The sequence below is a fragment of the Tiliqua scincoides genome, chromosome 2 (assembly GCF_035046505.1).
Source record: "Tiliqua scincoides isolate rTilSci1 chromosome 2, rTilSci1.hap2, whole genome shotgun sequence".
NCBI lineage: Eukaryota > Metazoa > Chordata > Lepidosauria > Squamata > Scincidae > Tiliqua > Tiliqua scincoides.
The window spans coordinates 143,802,124-143,822,897 of record NC_089822.1 but is presented as its reverse complement, the minus strand read 5'-3'; the positions used below and the strand labels follow the sequence as shown (position 1 = coordinate 143,822,897).

The window sequence follows — 20,774 nt, the reverse complement described above, 5'->3', positions numbered from 1 at the left end:
ACACACATTTCCTATAAAACTGTTTTGTTATAGTACTCTCTAGGTATGTCCTGGGTGTAATTTTTACAGTATTATAAAAAGAAAAAGGTTAAAACCATTCAAACATTTGGTGCAAAAAAAGGTACAGATGTCTACTTTCTTGCAGCCAACAGAAGCTGCATATTCTGAGTAGTACAGGCCAATGAGAGCGATGTATTTTGGCTAGCACAAAGCCAAGTCTGTGCTACCAAGCAATGCTCTGGAATAGGAAACAGCAGGCAAGGCAATCTACTCTAGATACTGCTTCAACAAAAAGCCTGTAGTTCCCAAAAATGAGTCACTTCTCCCATCATCTTGCATTGCTGCCACACAGAAGTCACAGCTGCAGTTAATTATGGAGTAGGCTCTAAACTATTGCAGTATGGGGAGGGGCCCATATCCACAAATCCAATTATCCATAAATCAGGTCTGGGGGGCTGCCCTAAAGAGTGAGGGCAGCCGTGGACATCTGACCATGCCTTCTCCAGTGCTCCGACTGAGCTCTAGAGCTCAAAACATGTGACTTCTGGTTTCTCCATGAAACCAGAAATCACGTTTTGAGCTCTAGAGCTCATTCTGAGCCCAAGAGATGCCATGGATGGATGTCCGCGGCCTCTGCTGAGCTCAGAAGCCTCTCCGCAGGGGTGGGGAGCCAGGCTCCCCTCCCCTCTGGAGGGCCCAGACCGCAGGGGCAGATGTTCCCCCCATCTGCAGGGGTCCAGAACAGAACCCCCATAAATAAGGGGGTACACCTGTACTGTACTGTGAACACATCTACACTAGAACAGTATTATAGTTACTGCCTATAGCACTGTTTCATCCATCACTCGCTTTTCCAGGAGCATATCCACAGCATTACAGGAGGTATTACTGGAGATCTATCGCACCATCAATATACATGTTGCTTTACATACAGTGAAAGACAGGCCCCTGACCCATATGTAAGTAGAGACCTGGTCTAAACAGTACAATTGCCATATTATTAAAAAAGGCAACTGAGGGCCCAATCCTATCCACTTTCCAGCCCCAGTGCAGCTGCAATGCAGCCCCTAGGTGAAGGAACAAATGTTCTCGACTCCACCTAAAAGGTGAAGGAACAAATGAATGCGACTCCACCTAAAACAAGCATATTTACATGCTAAACCAATATAAATAAATACAAAATGTTTTCTATAAAATACCAATCAATTTCTGAACTAGAACAGTAATTTTGGTTGTCTCCTTACCAATATTCTTTCAAGAATCATTTTTAACAATGGTTTTTAGCAAGTAAAGTCAGCAACCTAATATGTTTAGAGAGACCACTAACAGAATACTCACCTATAAAGAAGTCTCCTTGAGCCTATTCTAAAGAACTATATCACCATCTGCTGACTATTTCAGTGACTTACAAACAAGAAGTAGCAATCCTAAAAATGCTTTGCCCTTTTACCAATTCACCAGTTGGTGAATTACTGTGGAATAATAACAATGTAAGACGCTTAAGTCATTTCCCTAAAAATATTATGTTACCTTAGTCTTTGAGTATTTTACATGTTTTAAGCATCCAAGGAGAAGAGCTCTCAAGATAACAAATCAGACTACAGAATCATGATAAATCAGTGTATTATTTCACAGTAAATTTGATTACATTAGCAGCCTATGGCTTTTTCAGGAACTAGGATTATGAAGAACAATGATTATTAATTTAACAATGAGAACTAGGCAGGCACTCAATGTTGTTCAGCGCTTCTTCGGTGACTACATTTTCTCTGGAATATAGCTCAGAGTAGTGCTGCACCCAGCGTTCCATCTGCTGCGCCCGATCCTGGATGACCTGGCCTGTGGCAGACTTCAGAGGGGCAATTTTCTTCTGTGTTGGACCTAGCGCCTGCTTGATACCATCATACATCCCCTTGATGTTGCCCGTGTCAGCTGCTATCTGTATCTCGGAACAGAGCTGGAGCCAGTAGTCGTTAGCACATCTCCTGGCAGTCTGCTGGACTTTGCTGCGAGCATCTCGGAGGACCTGCAGGTTGCGCTCACTGGGACAGGCCTTGTATGCTGCTTGAGCTCTCCTCTTTTCCTCAATGACTGGTGTCAACTCCTCAGAGTGGGCTTCAAACCAGTCTGCTGTCTTGTTGGTCTTCTTGCCAAATATGGACAAGGCGGTGTTGTAAACGGCATTCTTGAAATGTTCCCATCTGTTGGATGCGTTTGCATCGACCGGGCCTGGAAGAGATTCCTCAAGCGCTCGTGCAAATTCCTCCACTTTTCTCTGATCCCGGGTCTTGCTCGTATCAATGCGAGGTCTTCCTTCCCTTTTCGTGTCATACAGTCGCTTTGTTTGCAGTTTCACTCTGCTGCACACCAGCGAGTGGTCGGTGTCACAGGCAGCACCCTGATAGCTGCGTGTGATCTTGATGCTGGGAAGGCTGGAGCGTCTGGTGAGAATCAGGTTGAGCTGGTGCCAGTGCTTTGATCTTGGGTGTCTCCAAGAGACTCTATGTTGGGGCTTCGTGTTGAAGAACGTGTTGCTGACACAGAGACCGTGATGACAGCAAAACTCTAGCAGGCGTTGGCCATTTTCGTTCATCTTCCCAGTGCCGAACTGACCTAAGCAAGTGGGCTACGAACTGTTATCAGCACCAACTCTAGCATTGAAGTCGCCGAGGATGAACAATGGCTCTTTTACGGAGATCTTCTTGATAGTGGTGGCCAGGTCATCATAAAATTTGTCTTTGGCTTCTGCTGGAGACGACAGAGTCGGTGCATAAGCACTGATGAGAGTGACAGGTCCTGCTGATGACTGGAGCTGCAGGGACAAAATTCTTTCACTTCCCACAGTAGGAGGGATGATGGATTTCAGCAGGGTATTTCTGACCGCAAAGCCAACACCATGTTCCCTGGTTTCGTTTGGTGGTTTTCCCTGCCAGAAAAATGAGAAATTTCGCTCCTTGACAGATCCGGAATCTGGCAGCCTTGTCTCTTGAAGGGCGACAATGTCCATCTGCAGTCTGCTCAGCTCCATGTGGATGACAGCTGTTTTGCGTGCATCATCTATTGCTTGCAGGTCATCAGACCTGCAGCCTGCCTGTGCTGGAGGAGCTTGACAGTGAACCAACCCTAGAAGAACTTCACGTGGCTCTGGACTCCGTTGCCTTTGGCAAAGCACCTGGAAAAGACAGCATCCCTGCTGAAGTCCTAAAGTGCTGCAAAGAGATCATCATCACTGAGCTGCATGAAATCCTTTGTCTCTGCTGGAGAGAAGGTGGAGTACCTCAAGACATGAGGGATGCAAACATCATCACGCTGTACAAGAACAAAGGCGACAGGGGTGACTGCAACAACTACCGTGGCATCTCTCTCCTTAGCGTTGTAGGAAAGTTGTTTGCCCGAGTTGCACTAAAGAGGCTCCAGGTACTTGCAGAGAGCGTTTATCCAGAATCACAGTGTGGATTCCGAGCCAACAGGTCCACCACTGATATGGTATTCTCCCTTAGACAACTGCAGGAGAAATGCAGGAGAAATGCAGAGAAACAACGACAGCCACTCTTTATAGCCTTCATAGATCTCACGAAGGCTTTCGACCTGGTCAGCAGGGATGGCCTCTTCAAGATTCTCCCCAAGATTGGATGTCCACCCAGGCTCCTCAGCATCATCAGATCCTTCCACAAGGACATGAAGGGCACTGTTGTCTTTGATGGCTCCACCTCAGACCCCTCTGACATCCGAAGCGGAGTGAAGCAGGGCTGTGTTCTTGCACCAACCTTGTTTGGGATCTTCTTCGCTGTCCTGCTGAAGCAGGCCTTTGGAACTACAACAGAAGGCATCTATCTCCGGACCAGATCAGATGGAAAGCTCTTCAACCTCTCCAGACTGAGAGCAAAGTCCAAAGACCAGCTGAAATGTCTGCGTGACTTCCTCTTTGCCGACGATGCAGCTATCACCACCCACTCAGCCAAAGATCTCCAGCAGCTCATGGATCGTTTTAGCAAGGTCTGCCAAGATTTTGGACTGACAATCAGCCTGAAGAAAACACAGGTCATGGTTCAGGATGTGGACTCACCTCCCTGCATTACAATCTCTGAGCATGAACTGGAGGTTGTCCATGACTTTGTGTACCTTGGCTCAACGATCTCCGACACTCTTTCTCTCGATACCGAGCTAAACAAACGCATCGGTAAAGCAGCTACCACGTTTTCCAGACTCACAAAGAGAGTCTGGTCCAACAAGAAGCTGACGGAACATACCAAGATCCAGGTCTACAGAGCTTGCGTCCTGAGTACACTTCTGTACTGCAGCGAGTCATGGACTCTTCACTCACAACAGGAGAGGAAACTGAATGCTTTCCACATGCACTGCCTCCGACGCATTCTCGGCATCACCTGGCAGGACAAAGTTCCCAACAACACAGTCCTGGAACGTGCTGGAATCCCTAGCATGTATGCATTACTGAAACAGAGACGCCTGCGTTGGCTCGGTCATGTCGTGAGAATGGATGATGGCCGGATCCCAAAGGATCTCCTCTATGGAGAACTTGTGCAAGGAAAGCGCCCTACAGGTAGACCACAGCTGCGATACAAGGACATCTGCAAGAGGGATCTGAAGGCCTTAGGAGTGGACCTCAACAAGTAGGAAACCCTGGCCTCTGAGCGGCCCGCTTTGGAGCAGGCTGTGCAACATGACCTTTCCCAGTTTGAAGAGACACTTGGCCAACAGTCTGAGGCTAAGAGGCAAAGAAGGAAGGCCCATAGCCAGGGAGACAGGCCAGGGACAGACTGCACTTGCTCCCAGTGTGGAAGGGATTGTCACTCCCGAATCGGCCTTTTCAGCCACACTAGACGCTGTTCCAGAACCACCTTTCAGAGCGCGATACCATAGTCTTTCGAAGGTTGCCAACAACTATGAATGATAACTAATTAACATTTTTGATTTGGTGTTTAAGCTGCACAGCATAAAACATTTGCCACCTTTATGCATAGCTTCAGCTCATTACACTCTCCTAGTTCTCCATACGCTCTAACTGGCCGATGAATTAAAACGATGGGAGAAAGGAAGCTATTTCAGCAAGGAAATAAGAAATCTTGCATTATACTGTAGGTTTGATCCGACAAATCTCTGCTCTTCCTCCCCATACTAACTATATTCTTGCTACTGCATAAATGAAGGACAATATGACAAGAGCTACAAAAGATGAACCACTCACAGGAACTCATTAGACCTATTTGGTGTATACTGACTCATCATTAGAACATTACCAACTTAGAAATCAGCTTTATTAATGAATTCCACAGTTACATAGGTCGCCCTGTTGATTTGGGACAACTTAAACTGCTTATGAAGTGCTCAACATTTGTCTAAATCAATGCTCCCCAAACTTCTACAGGGGAGTTGGGAGCACTGTTAAGTACGTGCAGGGGAGGGGAGAAGGCAGCAAAATGATCCCCAAGATCACACTGCTGCCAGGGGAGGAGGGTCTTCCATTTACCTAAGAGGATGCCAGCCTCCAGGAGGTGCAGAGGCACCTCTGCAGGGCTTCCCAAGACCGTGCAATAGTAAAAAAACTCAATTTAAAGCCTCTTCCTGTTTATAATCCAGAACAGGAAGTTTACATCCTGTTTACATCAAAATTTTTACTATTACAGAGGCTTGAGGAGCCCTGTAGAGTATCTGCAGGGCCTGTGCACCCCCCATAGGCTGGCACCCCCTTAGATAAGTGGGAAAACCCCTCCCCCCAGGCAGCAGCACAATCCTGGAGATCGCGTTGCTGCCTCCCTCCTTCTCTGCACCTTAAGGGGCCAGAGCTAAGTGCTTCCCAGGCTGGTGGGTCATGACCCACCACTTTGGGAACCACTAGTCTAAACAGACCCTTAAGAAAAGGACTTCAGAAGGATTCTACAGCATTAAATAATAAAAAACAGGTTGAAATACAAACAGCATAACCTAAACCGTCATTATGAATGCTTCACAAACAAGGAGGCTTCAATAAAGAATTTTTTCATAAAAATGATGAAACATTAATTGGGGGGGGAGATTAAAGATATTTATCAAAGTATAAGGAGCAATAGAATTTGAAGCAGCACTGAACTTCAGTTCTAAGCTACAATAAATTATTCATTATAAAACACACATATATAATATTATAAGCAGCAAAAGCTTGTTTTTTGTTTTATTGTGAGGTTTATTAACTTGCACTGAATCATTTCTAGATCAGTACCATTTTTACATACCTACCCAAGTTTTGCTTTATGGTTGCCACAAAGCAAAATTAAAGTGGGCCCTCAGTATCCATAGTAGATCTTTTCCAGGACCCCCATGGGTACCGAAATCTGCAGATAAGGGGGGGGGCCACAGTGCCACAACAGCTTACCTCAGGGCTGCGACCAGCTTTCCAGAGATTGCATGCTGCCTCCTGGCCTCCTCAGAGGTCTACCAGATCTGACCAGAAGACACCAGCGCAAACCAAAAGTGACTCCCTGCACCTCAGAAAAACCTCCCAAACATGACCAGAAGAGTCCAGGAGGTCATCTGAGGTCCTGCAGTGCAGGCTTGGCATCCGCAGATACTCAAATATGTGGATGCTGAGCCTGTAAATAAAGAGGGCTGTTGTAATTATGCGCAGGTGCTGGGCTTAGCTTTAGTATGTGGCAACACGACAGCAGGCACGCCTGCGTCTGCGCAAGAGCACACTCTGCCAGCCTTGAAATATGCTGAGTCTCTAAGCCCAGTGCCTGTAAACAACAGGATGTTAAGCAGTTATTATCTAGGAATGTGTTGTGGTTAAGCTAGAGTTTGCTAGTTGAAGCTAGAAGCTTATCAGTATTGCTTCATGTGTTTTAAGAGTCAATAAAGGCTTAAAGAGACTGGATGGAGGGTGGACACTCTCTCTCGATCTCACTCCGTTCCGCTTCCGGCTTCTCCCCCAGAATCTACATTTGAATCCATGACTGTCGTCTCATCATTGCTCTGACTCCCTGCTACTTCAGTTTCTTCTCCCAAAGTCCCTTCAGTGCTTCTGCTTTCTGCACTCCCTCAAGCAACAAAGCCTAAGCCTTGGGTGCTTCCCAAAGCAGCGCTGCGCTGCAACAGAGGGCCCACTTTAGTTCATCCAGAACGTCCCTCCTCCTTTCTCCCCTGCCAGTTAGTGCTGCCCTTTGAAGCACACCTTTTGCTACTTCAGGCTCTGGCTCACCTTGATCACTGCACTCAGTCGTACTGTGTCATCCAGCAGCACTGTATCAGCTGGCAGCTTTTCCCTGAAGGCCACTTTACACACTCCAACTCAAGAGTAGGGGAAGCCTGCCACTCTTCCCTCTCTGCCTCTTGAAGCACCTCACCCTTCAGCCCAGAGACACTTTGGTGGCTGCAAACAGGGGAGCAGCCAGCAAGCCCCATCATTCAGGCAAACTGCCTCTGAGTCTTAAAAGCCAGAATCTGCAAATACAGTACAGTATATAGAGTTCGCTATTATCGACAGTTTCAGGTATCTGCAGTAGATCTTGAACGTATCACTTGCAGATACTGGGGTGGAGGGACTAATGTACAGGTGGAGCCTGTTTATTTGCAAAATTTCTATCTTTGAATCTGGCTCAACACAGATTCAGACCTGAATGGAGTCAGATTTGGCCCCACCTGAGCCCTCCAGAGGTTCTTCTGAGGCCCATGGAGGCTGTACTTAGCCTCCATGAGCCTCAGAAAGGCTACCAGACGTCCTAGAAAGGCACTTCCAGTTTTTTGGAGAAAAACATATGCCTCTCAAGGACCTCCGGAGGCCTTTCTGAGGCCCATGGAGGCTGTGCACAGCCTCCCTGGGCCATGGAAAAGCCTCCAGAGGCAACTGGAGCACAGCTACAGTTGACTCCGAGAAGTGGCCTCTGAGGCTTTCGGGGGCCTTTCTGAGGCCTATAGGGCCACGCACAGCCTCCACGGGCCTTAGAAAGGCCTCTGAAGGTCCTAGAAGGGCACTTCTGGTTTTCACCCAAAAACTGGAAGGGCCCTTCTAGGACCTCCAAAGGTGATTTTGAGGCCTGAAGAGGTTGTATGTGGCCTCCACAGGCCTCAGAATAGCTCTAGAAGTGACCATAGGAAGGCTCCAGTCATGTTTGGAGCTCGGTGGTTCCTGAATTTTGTGTGACTTCATTTCTCACAAAATTACATATTCGCGAGGGTTCCAGAAACTGAACCCTCACTAATAATGGGGGTCCACCTGTGGTTTGTAAAATTGCCCATTTACAGTCTGCAGAAAAACAGCAACCTAAATTAAACCAGAGAAATTAAATGTAGGACCCTTAGGTGGAAAAAAAAAAAGTTCTTCTAAGGAAAGTAGTCACAATATTTGTTCCCCCCAAAAAAATTCAAATGACTTCTAGGCACAGTTAATAAGAAAGAAAAAATGCTGCAAACATCATTCTGAATTTTATTTGCAAAAGCAAAATAGCACAGTTAACCAATACATATACAAACAGAAGTATGACAGCCCAATCCTGAGCTCCTGTGGCACACAGCTTCAGTGGCACCAAAAATAGCTGCCGCTGGATCCTCTACACCATGGGCTACCGTGGGCAGTACCTTGGGAGAAGGGGACTTTCGTCCCCTTCTCCCATGTAAGGGAAGTAGCCCCGCAATGGGCTACTGGGTGAGGTAAAGACGTTTGTGTAAGGCGCCACGCCCCACACAAACAGACAGGATCTGGTCGAGCAGAGCTCCACTGGACCCACCTCCCTCCCTTCCTCCCCGCTCCCTCCCATGGGCACATCTCCCACCCGCCCTCTCTCCGCTTTCCGCCTACCTCCCTGCCTACTCCCCACCTCCGCTTACTGTACTGTGGTTCAGCAGTCCGTGTGACCGCCAAGCGGCGGAGGCCGGGAACCCACCCGGCGCTAACCCAGCACCAGCCAGCGCTGGGCTAGCACGGGCACTCGCCCAGCAGTAAGGCTTGCAAACTTGCTTTATGACAGTGCAACAGTACAATTGTTTGTGACCACGCGCACTGCGCGTCGAGCCCAGGGTTGGGCTCTAAATCTCTAGGGGGACAGGTGCACTTCAAAAATGCTTTTCTCAAAGTCTCACATTATATTTGCATTTCCTGTAGCAGTTAGAAAATCATTTTGCTTGTACAATGCTTCTGTGTTTAGCTTTTTAACCTTACTTAAGCAGGAGCTGAATTTCAGAATAACTATTATTTAAAAAAATTATATCTTGCCTTTCCCATGCTGAAGCAAATGAGAGCACAATATTGCTGAGGCAGTACAATGCTCCACTGCCCCCCTTACCTAGCTCCTACTTCTGTGTAGACCTTTGAATCAAAGTAGGAAACATAAGGCACACTGACATCATTCCCAGCACACACTGCATTTCCTACTTTCTTCAAAGAGTCCAGGCAAAGGAAAGAGCAATCTTGTGCCTTCCCCCACTGGAGTCTTTTAAAGTGCTGGGTGGAAGAAGGTTAGGAAGCCAGTTTGCTACAGTCCAAGGATCGAAACACCAGGATTTTCACTTTCTACCACTCAGGTTCTTCATGCAAAGCCAGCAACACAGAGTGCTCTTGAAGAACACCTGCATTTTCTACTTTGATTCAGGCGCTGCATAAGGGAGGGGGCTGTTAAGGAGGTTGATTCTGCTTGCAACAGCATAGTGGGATGAGGTGGCGGGCATCTGATTGCCACTCCACCACTCTAATCTGCAGCCTAATAGGAATGGGCTAATTTGCATAATGGATGGGCCAGCACTTGGTAAATGAGTACACACCCACCCACCTACCCATAGTCAAATCATGGTTTGGCACTTCATTTAAGAGGCTCACATACTCTCTTCTTCCCTCATGTTCTCAATTAGTTATTTCCTCTTTAATAGAAAGCAGAGTTTGCCAATATAACCAAAGTGGCAAAACTTTGGTTACACTTTCCCTGCAAAGAAGGACTGCAAACCAACTTCAATGTATAGTTTGCAATGTAAACAGCACAAGTGCTGAAACAGAACTGAGCTTCAAAACTAGGTTGCACGTTACAACCAGGTACATGGACACAAGCAAAACTAAAGCAAAGATTGGAATTCTGTTGCTGAAACAATTACAAAAAAATAATTAGAATCACAACATGCTTTGTACTTTTAAAAACCTTTTCTTTAAAACATCTCCAAGTTCTTTACAAGCAATATAAAAAGTTCAAAACAAATCAACCAAATAGATTACTGATGGGATTAATTCATTTGTTAATAAAACAGTGTTGCTTTGTGTGGTTTTGAACACAACAAATAAAATATAGAATACTTGATTAGAATTGCAGAAAGCATTTTAGCACTAAACAAGGGGGTAGGAAAAGCACCTCACATTTTCAGAAAGCAAGTAGCCATTTCGATGCTTCAGTTCCTAGGTCATTCATGTCATTACATAGCATCATAACCTTAAATAACATTTTCTATAACAAGGAGTATATATCTGTACCCCCAAAGGTATAGTCTAAAGCTGATGGTGAAGAAGAACAAAAGGACGAAAGACAGCGGTAAGGTTAACTCATTTCTGCCCACTCCACAGGTGTACACATATGATCTCTGATGCTTATATGCAATGTTGGACAGAAACAAAGGATGAATGTATTTGACAAAATATTCCTTGCCTTTGTAACCCCATTTGATCATTTTTAGCATCTTCTAACTAACCCACATTATTCCCATTGAATCATATAGTAACCTGCTGAAAAATTTGTGCTCCTTTCCTTCAAAAAAATGGAGTACCATGATGAATGGTTATCATGCTTCAAGGACTAGTATATTAAGTAGTGTGAGTAATAAACATAGAGCAAACATTATTAAAGGGTTCCAGTTGGGACCCTCCAGTTCTTACCTGCGTACAAGTGGTGAAGTTAGCAAAGAAGACTCGTCTCTGAAAGAAACTTTCCAGGATTCGTCCAATTTAGAACCACTTTGTCCAAGCTCTCCCATGACCCAGTCAGGTAAACTTTCTGGGCCATCACTCTGCACTCTTGTTGAATTTGGTTCATCAAAATAGATAGACTAAATTTAAAAAAAAAGAAAAAACAGCCAATAAAAGATTTTTCTAGATTTAAATTTTCAGAGTTCTTTCCCAGTTTCTCTAAACACTATGTATATCTGGATTCTATATAATAAAGCCTAATTGCCACCACAAATGCATCCAATCAACACATAAAACAAAATGTTGATTTACCAAAAATCCTGCCCTAAGCTTTAACATCTCTTCAAAAATTACACAATTTTCAGTATAATCCATGATGCTGGCACAGATACATGTCACAGTCATTTTCCTCCCATCTCACGTATGCAAGAAGACTAAGATCTTTAGAAACAGTCACACATTTTACTATGACTTGATATCAACACTGTCCATAAGCAACTAGGATGGCAAATTGTGAACTGTTTTGTTGAAAAGCTATACATAAATATTCTTTAACAATCATAAGCACTTAGGATGCAAGTTTAGTCCAGGGTTCTCCAGTTATTGATAAAACAGATCAAAACACAGATTAAAACAGATTAATTATAAAAACAACTACAGTCTATAACAGAGACAACAACTCATTTCATATACTAGGCCAAAGTCAGCATTCATGGTGCCTGTTGATGGCCAGAAGTGACAACAATAAGCAGATGATGGCCAGAAATAAGCACTATGTTCTTAACATATAAAATCATTAGCTGCAAATGACAGAGAAAAAAATGTGCAAATCTTGATCCTATCTTCAAGGCATGAGAAAGCCCAATTCTCAAGCTGGGAGAGCCCAATCATAACTTGTCTGGATAAACCGCTTCTGGGGGCCACCTTTGCAGTTGCGAACCTACCATTTTAGTCTATTGGGCAAATGCCCCTGGCACAAGGCTGTAGAACCCCATGGAAGCCTCTCCGAGACTCCCGACGGGGTCAGAAACTGTGCTACCGGGTTTCCAGAAACACAGTTTATAGTGTGATTCTGGGCCAGAGAGGTTTCCCTAACCAGCCTTGGGTCACACAAGGCTCCATGAGCCGCAGGTGAGTGGGATGGAGGCATATTTGCATGCGGGGGGAACAGCGACAGATCGCGGGGGACACCATCATGGACCTTTGCCCCAGGGTGCGGGGCTGGGGAGGTCCACCACTGCACCTTTGGTCTGTAGGCCATATGTTTGACACCCCTGGTCTGTAACACTAAACTGGATAGTCCAATTCACACTCAGATCAATACAACTATCAACATAGGAAGTACACATTTTATCAAATTTCAGGAAAAATCAATAAATTTTGATAAGATGGCTTTACTTAAATTTTTCTAAACAAAAAATAATTCAGCAAATGCACAAGGATCAGGTTGGCAGGCAGCTCTCACACTCCAGCTGAATGCCAGCTAAGTTACGCCCCTGCCAGTGAGACAACCAATGGGGCCAAAACCCTAAGTCTAATGGGGTGAGAAGGCAAGACAAGGTCAATCTGCATGCTACTAGCAGCATCTGGAGCAGAAGAAACAAAAATAATTCATCAATACTGCTTAGAAGATCAATTAGTACTATTTTCCTTTCCTTCACCACTATACCACGTAAAACTAAACAGAAAAATCCTAGCTTTATTATCATCAGAAGAATATTCATAAACACTAAACAGTATTCTATTTAGTATACTGAATACCAAATACTAAACATTCAACTTCCATTAGTATTTGCTCAATAAAACTCCACTATCCCAAGGCAAATAATTAGACAAATATCTCATTTTAGTTTATCTACTCATTAAGTACTTGTACAATAGCTGAAAAATATTTTGCAACATACAGATGTGCCCCCATATTCATTCCATTCCAGAATCCTCCAGTTAAGTGAAACTGCGGATATGAGGGAATACCCCCCCGAGCCTCCAGAGGCAAGGGAAGCTGAGCTCCCTTCACCCCCAGTTGGTCTTCTGAGCTCAGAAGAGCCAGTAGGTATCTGCCCACAGCCTCCGCCAGCTTCAGAATGATGATTACAGACTGAAAAATGCTACTTCCTGTTTTCAGCCAAAAACTAGAAGTGACATTTTCATGCCTTTAGAAGGCATTAGAAGGACCAGGACCTCCTAAAGCCTTCTAGAGCAGTGGTTCTCACCCTTTTTAGCCCAGGACCCACTTCTGAGAATGACAATCTGTTTGGGACCCACCGGAAGTGATGTCAGCAACCTGGAAGTGATGCCATAGCCAGAAATGACATCAGACAGGAAGTGACATCACTGTGATGGCAGGGCCGGAAGTGATGTCATCAAGCAGGAAGTTCTTGTCTAGAAACTCAAAGTGTAAATGACAAGAGACAGTATTTCAGCTCAGAAGCTTCTTCCAATTCTCCCTGCCCTTGCTACCACTGCTATCAAGCAAAAAATAAAACATCTGGAACAAAATATTTGTGTATTTATTTACCACTGTTTTTATTTCTGTCTTTATTTACAAAATCTCAAGTTACTTCTTGTATTGTACTTGAAACTAAAAAACATTGATGTGGCTATTAATACTGTGCTCAGCACTAGCCAGAAACAAGTGCACCCTACTCATGCACCTCAATACAAGAAGTAGCTTGAGCTTTTGTAAATAAAGGAAATAAAAACAGTAGTAACCCCCTCAGAAGAAAGATAAGCAAGGACGCTTCCCCTCATCTCCCCCAAGCCTAAGCATGTCTACAAAGAATTGACTCCCATTATTGGCAATGGGGCTTACTCCCAGGTAAGAGTAGACAGAATTGCAGCCTAAGAGAGAAGTAAGAAGAGGGGAAGGGTGCACATCAGAGAGGTGGCTGGGGGAGCAGCACTCTCCCTGGGTGCTTCTCCCCCCACATGCCAGACCTGCCCTCCCTCCTCCCCCCCCCCCACTCCTGGCTGCTCTCTTGGCAGCCAGGGATCCCCCCTCTCCCCAGCAAAGATATAAAGAGAGGACATGCTAGCCAGGGCAGGAAAGGATCGTGGCTTCCAGGTGATTTCAGAGAGTGAGAGAGGTTGTGATGCAGAGGACGAGAACGGCAGTGCGGTGGTAACGGCAGTGATGCTGCTTTCAAGGCAGGCTCACAAGAGAGGAGATCACACGGGTCTGCCTCAACTCACCCAAGCCCTGTGTTCACGTCTCCGCCTACACTCTCCAGCCCAGTCCAGCTGCAGGGGCCGAGCTGCTCTGTCTTGCAACCCCGAGGCAACCCATCCCATCAAGGCAGTCAAGCTGACAAAGGTTGGTGGGAAGAAGACTGGCTGGCTTGTCCATGTCTCTCCGGTCCTTCTTTGCCTTCAATCCAAGCCTGCACTCCGCAATTGGCCCCCCTGAGGGAAGCCTTCAAGTGCAGCTGGAAGGCAGCAGCGCATTTTCTGGGGGAAAGCGGCACACTGCTTTCTTTGCACATGTGCAAGCCGCTCTTAGTTACGTCTCAATGCTGGGAAGCTTAACATGGCAACGCCCAGGCTTTGCCCATTTCCAAAATGGTGCCACCTAGGTCTTTTGCCATCTTCCAAAATGGCTGCCGCCAGCTTCTTGCGACCCAACAGAAATCAGATCACGACCCACCAAGTGGGTCCCAACCCACAGTTTGAGAACCACTGTTCTAGAGGCATAAAAACATCACTTCTAGTTTTTGGATGGGGCATGTATGGAAGGGGCTGCACACCCAATCCATGGATAAGTGAAACCATGGATATGGGACCCTCAGATACAAGGAACCCTTGTATGTCAGTAATACATTACGCAAAGTCAATGAACACTATTGTTTCTGAGCACTATTTTGACTGGGCTTCCCAGTGCTAAACTACAGTAAACCATCATCAAAATATCTTATATTCAAAATGTTTTGATTAATCTTGAATTAAGTATAGTATAGTATTGCTATCAAGTGGGATCTCTTTGTGCATTCCAATAACATGAGAAATGCTAACATGCCCACAACAGCAATAAATTACATATTCACCATATATGAAGGAAGGGTTTTCAACATTCCTGTTTCTGGTTTATGTGTAAAGGGACCTTCCAGCACTCCCTTCTTTAGCATATGCAGCAGAAGTTTGGCATGTAAATTCCGGTTCTTCCTTCCGACAATCCCTGTACCTGCACCTGAAGGCTCACAGAGTTTTTTAATCCATAGAGCACATCTTTGACGTTCTAAGGGAGGAAAAAAATAAATTTGAATGGCAGAAGTAATTTAGAAAGCAAATGTTCCAGTGGTCAAACATTTAATTTTTTCAACAGTAATAGATTTTGCACAGAAGTCAACATGCTGTAATTTAAAATAAAGACTGCAAAATAAATCTATATTATTCATTAGCATTACTGCACAAATTTTCACTCACCACACCTTAAGTGCAAGGAATGTAGCAAAACGTTAAGAATGTCTACTTCCCCCCTGCACGTATTTAAGACTCTGGCCTCTTGTGTAGCCAGTGCTTGGCTTGCCAAAAGAGGGGAAAGAGTTAATTAGACATTGGGAACACCTGGCTCATGAGGGCTTGCCATGTTCACAGAGCAGGTGTTTCCATGTGGTTGGCAGATGTTCCCCCTCCCCAGCAAGCTTCAACAATACTAGAACCATACCAGACCTCCCTTGTGCCACCTGGTTACGGGGAGGAATGGAGCAGCACAGGGACAGCAACAAAGACAACAGCAATGGCTGCAACAGCAGGTGGATCCTGCAAGTACTTGGTGAGGGAGACCTAGAGATGTGAAGGCCCGGAAAAAACCTGGAAAAATTTGGAAAAAAAACCAGTTTTTTTCCGTTTTATTCTTGAAGCCTTTTTCCCCCCAAAAAAATTGAAAAAAGGAAAAAAAGAAAAAGAAGTCGAATGTTATGGAATGTTTTATTTTAACACGATGGATAAAATATATTAAAACAAGGTGTTCAAATATTTTCCAAATCATTTCTAAAAAATATTCATAATATCAGATTATTCTAATTTCTGTGCACTGAGGACAAGCCAGTCCGAGGTTACAAACTGAACTCTCCAATGCGAGAACAAGATGCATTTCTTCCTTTAGGAGGTGCTGCTATTGTCACACAAAAAGAAAAAGGTTTCAGTTTGCATGTGGGTGGGTAAGTTTGGTTCTGTTCTGTCCTCTTCACTAGGCCTCAAAGCATTGGAAGAAAATACAGAGCAACAAAAAGGACCTGAAAGTATATACTTAATTTAAAAAAGTAAGAGTTTACATTTATCTGATTCCAGAAAACTGAATCATTTAGCTACATTAGTTTATAACCTTTGTGTAAATAAGGGCGCAATCCTAACTTCGATTTAGGCCGGCCCAAGTCCCTTAGGCCAGCCCGGAAGGGTCGCAAATGTGCCATAAAGCACATTTGCTCCTCCATGGGAGGAAGCCAAACCGGCGCTCCGAGAAGCGCCAGCCTGCAGAGGCTGACTTAAGCTTCCGCGCCGGCTTCCTCCCGGCTCGTTGCGTTGGCCCTGGAAAGGCGATGCAACCAAAAAGGTAGGAGTGGGGGGGGGGGGTACTGTGACATTTGACCCTAGACCTGGATAGCCCAATAGAGTATAAGCAGAGTACTAAGAATTAGTTTAATACTATAGCATATGCACAAAGGAAGAGAGCTGCTTGATCTTAGAAACAAATGCTTAAACAGCTTAAAACCCACACTGCTATAGCATAAAGGTATAGAAATAAGTTTTAACTGCCTGATTTTATTAAAGGTCTGACTAAAGCACAGGAAAGCCATTTTCAAAACAGGACAAGCTGATTGAAGAAAAATTATTTTTAGAAGCTGCTAGTTTCACAGAAGTTGGATGCTTCAGAGTTTAGAAGAGAGTAGGGCAACAAAGATAGATAAAACTCTTTCTTGGCAGGCGCACAGGGCTGGGCAAGGCTGTCGCCATGCCAGGTGCCAAAAACTCTCTTGCTTATTCATCTAAGTTTTCAAAAGAAGGAAAAACACATTTAGAGACATATAAATATATAGTCCTTGTTTAAAGGTGTATATGGAATATATAGTAGTGGTAGTTATTAGAGGAAAGCCTTAAAAAAACCAAAATGCTTGATTTTAGGAAAGCTTTAGTTTAACATTGCAGACATCCTTATCTTAAGTTGGCAAGGAAGTTCTTGGCAGACACGTGCAGAAACAAGTTTAAAACATTTAGTTAGATAAACAGGACCATCCTTAAGAAAGAGTCTTTGTGTGAATAACAACTTAGATACAGAGTTCCCTCAAAACAGCTTGCCTAACATGTAATGTCTGACAAGGTTTTGTTAAACAGAAATCACATATGCAGAGAAAGTTTAGTTTGTTTTATGTTAAAATATAAAAGGGTCACTTATATACACCACTATAGAGCCCTCAATACCAATATACTCAAGGTGTCTAGTCAAAATAGTTATATAGAATTATACGGTAAAGTTGTTAAAAGGAAGTTTAATAGACTTTGGTTCACACAGGTTTGCAGAGGGCCCACTGGGAATATACTAAAACCAGGAGAAGAGATATGAGCAGCACAAGTAAGGCCATATATGTCAATAAATAGGTTAGAAGTTCTGCCAAATCAAGGTCTCCACACTTGTGTTTAAGTGTTTGTGCGTTCTATCTAATGAGGATAGTATGAAAACCTATTTTCTCAAACAGGTCCCTAATTAGATTAATAAATGTGAGTGAGGGTCAGTGCTGGATAGAATAATGTTACAGCGAACCCTACTGGTTTTGGAAACTTTTGGAAATTGTGTAATTTTGGCAAAGTTTTAAGATGAAACCCCACCTGTATGTAAATAAGAGCCAATCAATGGTTTTGCTCACTTGTTGCCCACCTATTTTCCATCTTGTATGTAAATAGTATTTTATCTATGTCCTATTAAGAATTAGCCCCATTTATGATGTCAAACTTTCAGCGAATGAGAAGTCTAGATTTTCAGACAAAGGATTGTGTGGTATAAAAGTTAAGGACCACCGTTCAGACGGGGTCCATGCTTTGGACATGAGTCCCGTGGACCAACTGTATACAATTCAATAAAAGCCTGTGAACCTTCATCCCTGTGTATTGAGTCATTCTGAGTTGCTTATTTGAGTGGCTGTTTGGCCTTGCAACAGGGGGTAGTGGGGAGGAGGAGGGAGGTGGGTGTTCCTGGGCGGAGGGAGGGTGGCATTCCTGGGCGGGGGGAGGGAGGGCAATGGGTGGCCCCGGGGACAGGCGCTCAGGGAGCCAGAGGCGGGGCTGGGATCCGGCAGTTATCTGCTCAAGCCGCTATGCTTGAGTTCAAGCCACTCTGCTCTCCTCGAACTTGTGCCACCTCAGGAGGTGGCGCAAGTCCAAGGAGACCCGTTAGGGCCAGCAGCCATTACCCAGGGGTAAGGGCAAGAGTTTCCCCTTGCCTCTGGCTGAGCCGCTGCTGGCCATGAACCTGCGTTGTATACAGCGCAAGTCTCCTGGTCTGCCTGTTCCACGGCAGGTTTTGATTGCTCTCTAATAATTTAATTACTACTAATCTGGTTCTTTACTTCCCCCACCCACAACCATAGATTAGTGTCTTCTTGCAAACTAGCCATTAAATTATTTTTCTTTCCTACTCCCCTCAGGAAAATGGTGAGACCAACATCTAGCATATGGAGGCATTTTCACATTACAAGTTATTCTGAGAAGAAAAATGTGATTTGCAAATATTGTCAGATGAAATATGCATTTCGAAATGCTACCAGGATGACAAAACACATTCTTATATGTAACAAGTGTCCTGTAGATGTTAAAAAATCCTTCATGGATCTAAGTGAAGAGGACCGCAATGATGAAAATACACAGTTTTTCTCAACGTTCAATAAGTCCTCTTTCTATTCCATCTGTAACATCAGCAGCAACACAAAGTGTTGTCCCATCAGCAGCATCTTCAAGTAAACAGATACTGAAGACAGCTGCATCCAAAAATTATTCAATAACTTCATTTGTAGATAAGATGACACCTGAAGATCAGGAAAAAATTCATCAAGCACTTGCAAGAGCAATATATTCTTCTGGGACACCATTTTCAATAACTGAAAATACATACTGGCAGGAAGCTTTGAAATTCCTAAGACCATCATACCATTTGCCCAGCAGACATTCTTTGAGCTCTGTAGTAAAACTCGGTGGGCTGGAGTGGTGATCTCCTTTGAAAGTTTACTAAAAAACAAAGGAGCTCTCCAAGAAACAGTAATAGTTGAAGATCTTAAAGTACTCAGGAGTGTAAGAAACACTGTTCTTGATCAGGATGTCTTCTGGGTTCAGCTGCAAAACTCCCTGAAGATTCTAAAGTCAACTGCAGCAGCAATCACTGCATCTGAATCAGATAGTGCACTTTTGTCAGAAATTCCTAATCTAATGACCAAGATAAAAACATCTGATTTTGAAAATCTCAGTATATCTCCACTTACAACCACAGAAAAAAGTAAAGTGAAAGATTTTATTTTAAAAAGGGAAGAATTTTGTTGCCATCCAATTCAAACTGCTGCAAATCTGCTAGATCCAAAATTCAAAGGTGGAAATATATGTGATGACAGCACTGTTACTGCATTTGACTGGATTCCAAAACAAGCATCACATTTAGGACTTGATGTTGGGAAAGTACTTTCAAATGTTGCAGAATATAGAACATCTTCAGGGATTTGGTCCTGGAATGCAGTCTGGGATTCTGCCAAACATATTCCTCCTGCAACATGGTGGCAAGGTCCTTGCACGACACAGCCTCTGACTCTTCTTGCTTCTCGCCTTCTTCAGATTCCTCCACCTTCTGCAGCATGTGAAAGAATCTGGTCTATGTTTGGAAACACTCACAGTAAATCAAGAAATAAACTGACATGTGAAAGTGCAGAGAAGCTTGTTTCAATACAGGCAAACCTTCAGTTTTTAGAAGTCCATAATAACTGTGATAATGACAGACACAACAGAGTACTTGCAGAAGGAGAGACAAACTGATACTGATAATTACAGCTCAGAAAATGATTCTGATTAAATTTCATGCCCATTCATTGAAACTTAGTCCCACTCCCTTCTATACACTTCCCCCCTTTTCAATTCTTTTTATAAGAATGGGTTTTTTGGGGTTTTTTTAAATACTGTGGAGAGGAAATATGAATAAATATTACTTCTGGATTTTAAAAAATTGTTTTGTGGAGGTTTTCTTGTCTGTTCCACATAAACTAGTAAACAGTTCATGAGATGGTTGCTCCATTTGTTACAACTACAAATAAATATTATATAAAAAGTAAATTCTGTTTGTAATAATTGTTTGGATACACTATATTTTTAATATGCTAGTTGTGATAATTTTATGCCAAGTCAAATTGTCCATAGACATATTTTATGTTCCTAAAGTAACAGAATAACTTTCCATCTGGAAAAGAAAAAAAAAGTGCGAATGTAGCATTTTTTTGATTTTTCCAAAAATTTCCGTTTTTTTCCAAAAAAAAACTGGGTTTTTTCTGAGCTTCAAAATTTCCAGAAATTTTACATCTCTAGGGAGACCTACTGCCTGCTGAACTATATCTGAGGTGGGAGTAGCTTCTCTGAGTGTGAAGCTGGGTTAGGACCTACAGCCCTGGTGAGAGCAGGTGTAGGGGAATTGGCCCCTATATTATACTCTGGACAAGTGAGAGCTGTCCTAGGATTGAGGATGCACTGTAAATTGTACTGTGGGTTGTCATGATCAGGGTTGTCATGACAAGGAGTGTGAGTTTTTTTGTTTTTTCTCCCTCTCCCCCCCCCCCACCAGTACTATGTGCTTTAGGGAACTAGAAGGCAATGATGCAATTCAACAGGTGACAGGCAAAGGGAGGCTGGCAGACAATTACCTGAGAAGGAGAGTTGGTTAAACCAT

At 43.9% G+C, this 20,774-nt stretch overlaps 1 protein-coding gene across 5 annotated transcripts in view; it reads right to left on the bottom strand.

The window, feature by feature from the left end:
* CEP112 (centrosomal protein 112) overlaps window positions 1–20,774 on the bottom strand; it is a 362,246-nt gene that overhangs the window by 332,629 nt on the left and 8,843 nt on the right. For all 5 annotated transcript variants that reach the window (XM_066615054.1, XM_066615053.1, XM_066615055.1 and 2 more), the window contains exons 3-4: window positions 14,911–15,101; window positions 10,841–11,010 (exon numbers count right to left, since the gene is read on the bottom strand). In XM_066615054.1, the coding sequence (XP_066471151.1) occupies window positions 10,841–11,010; window positions 14,911–15,101 (361 nt within the window). The remainder of the gene's footprint in view (window positions 1–10,840; window positions 11,011–14,910; window positions 15,102–20,774) is intronic.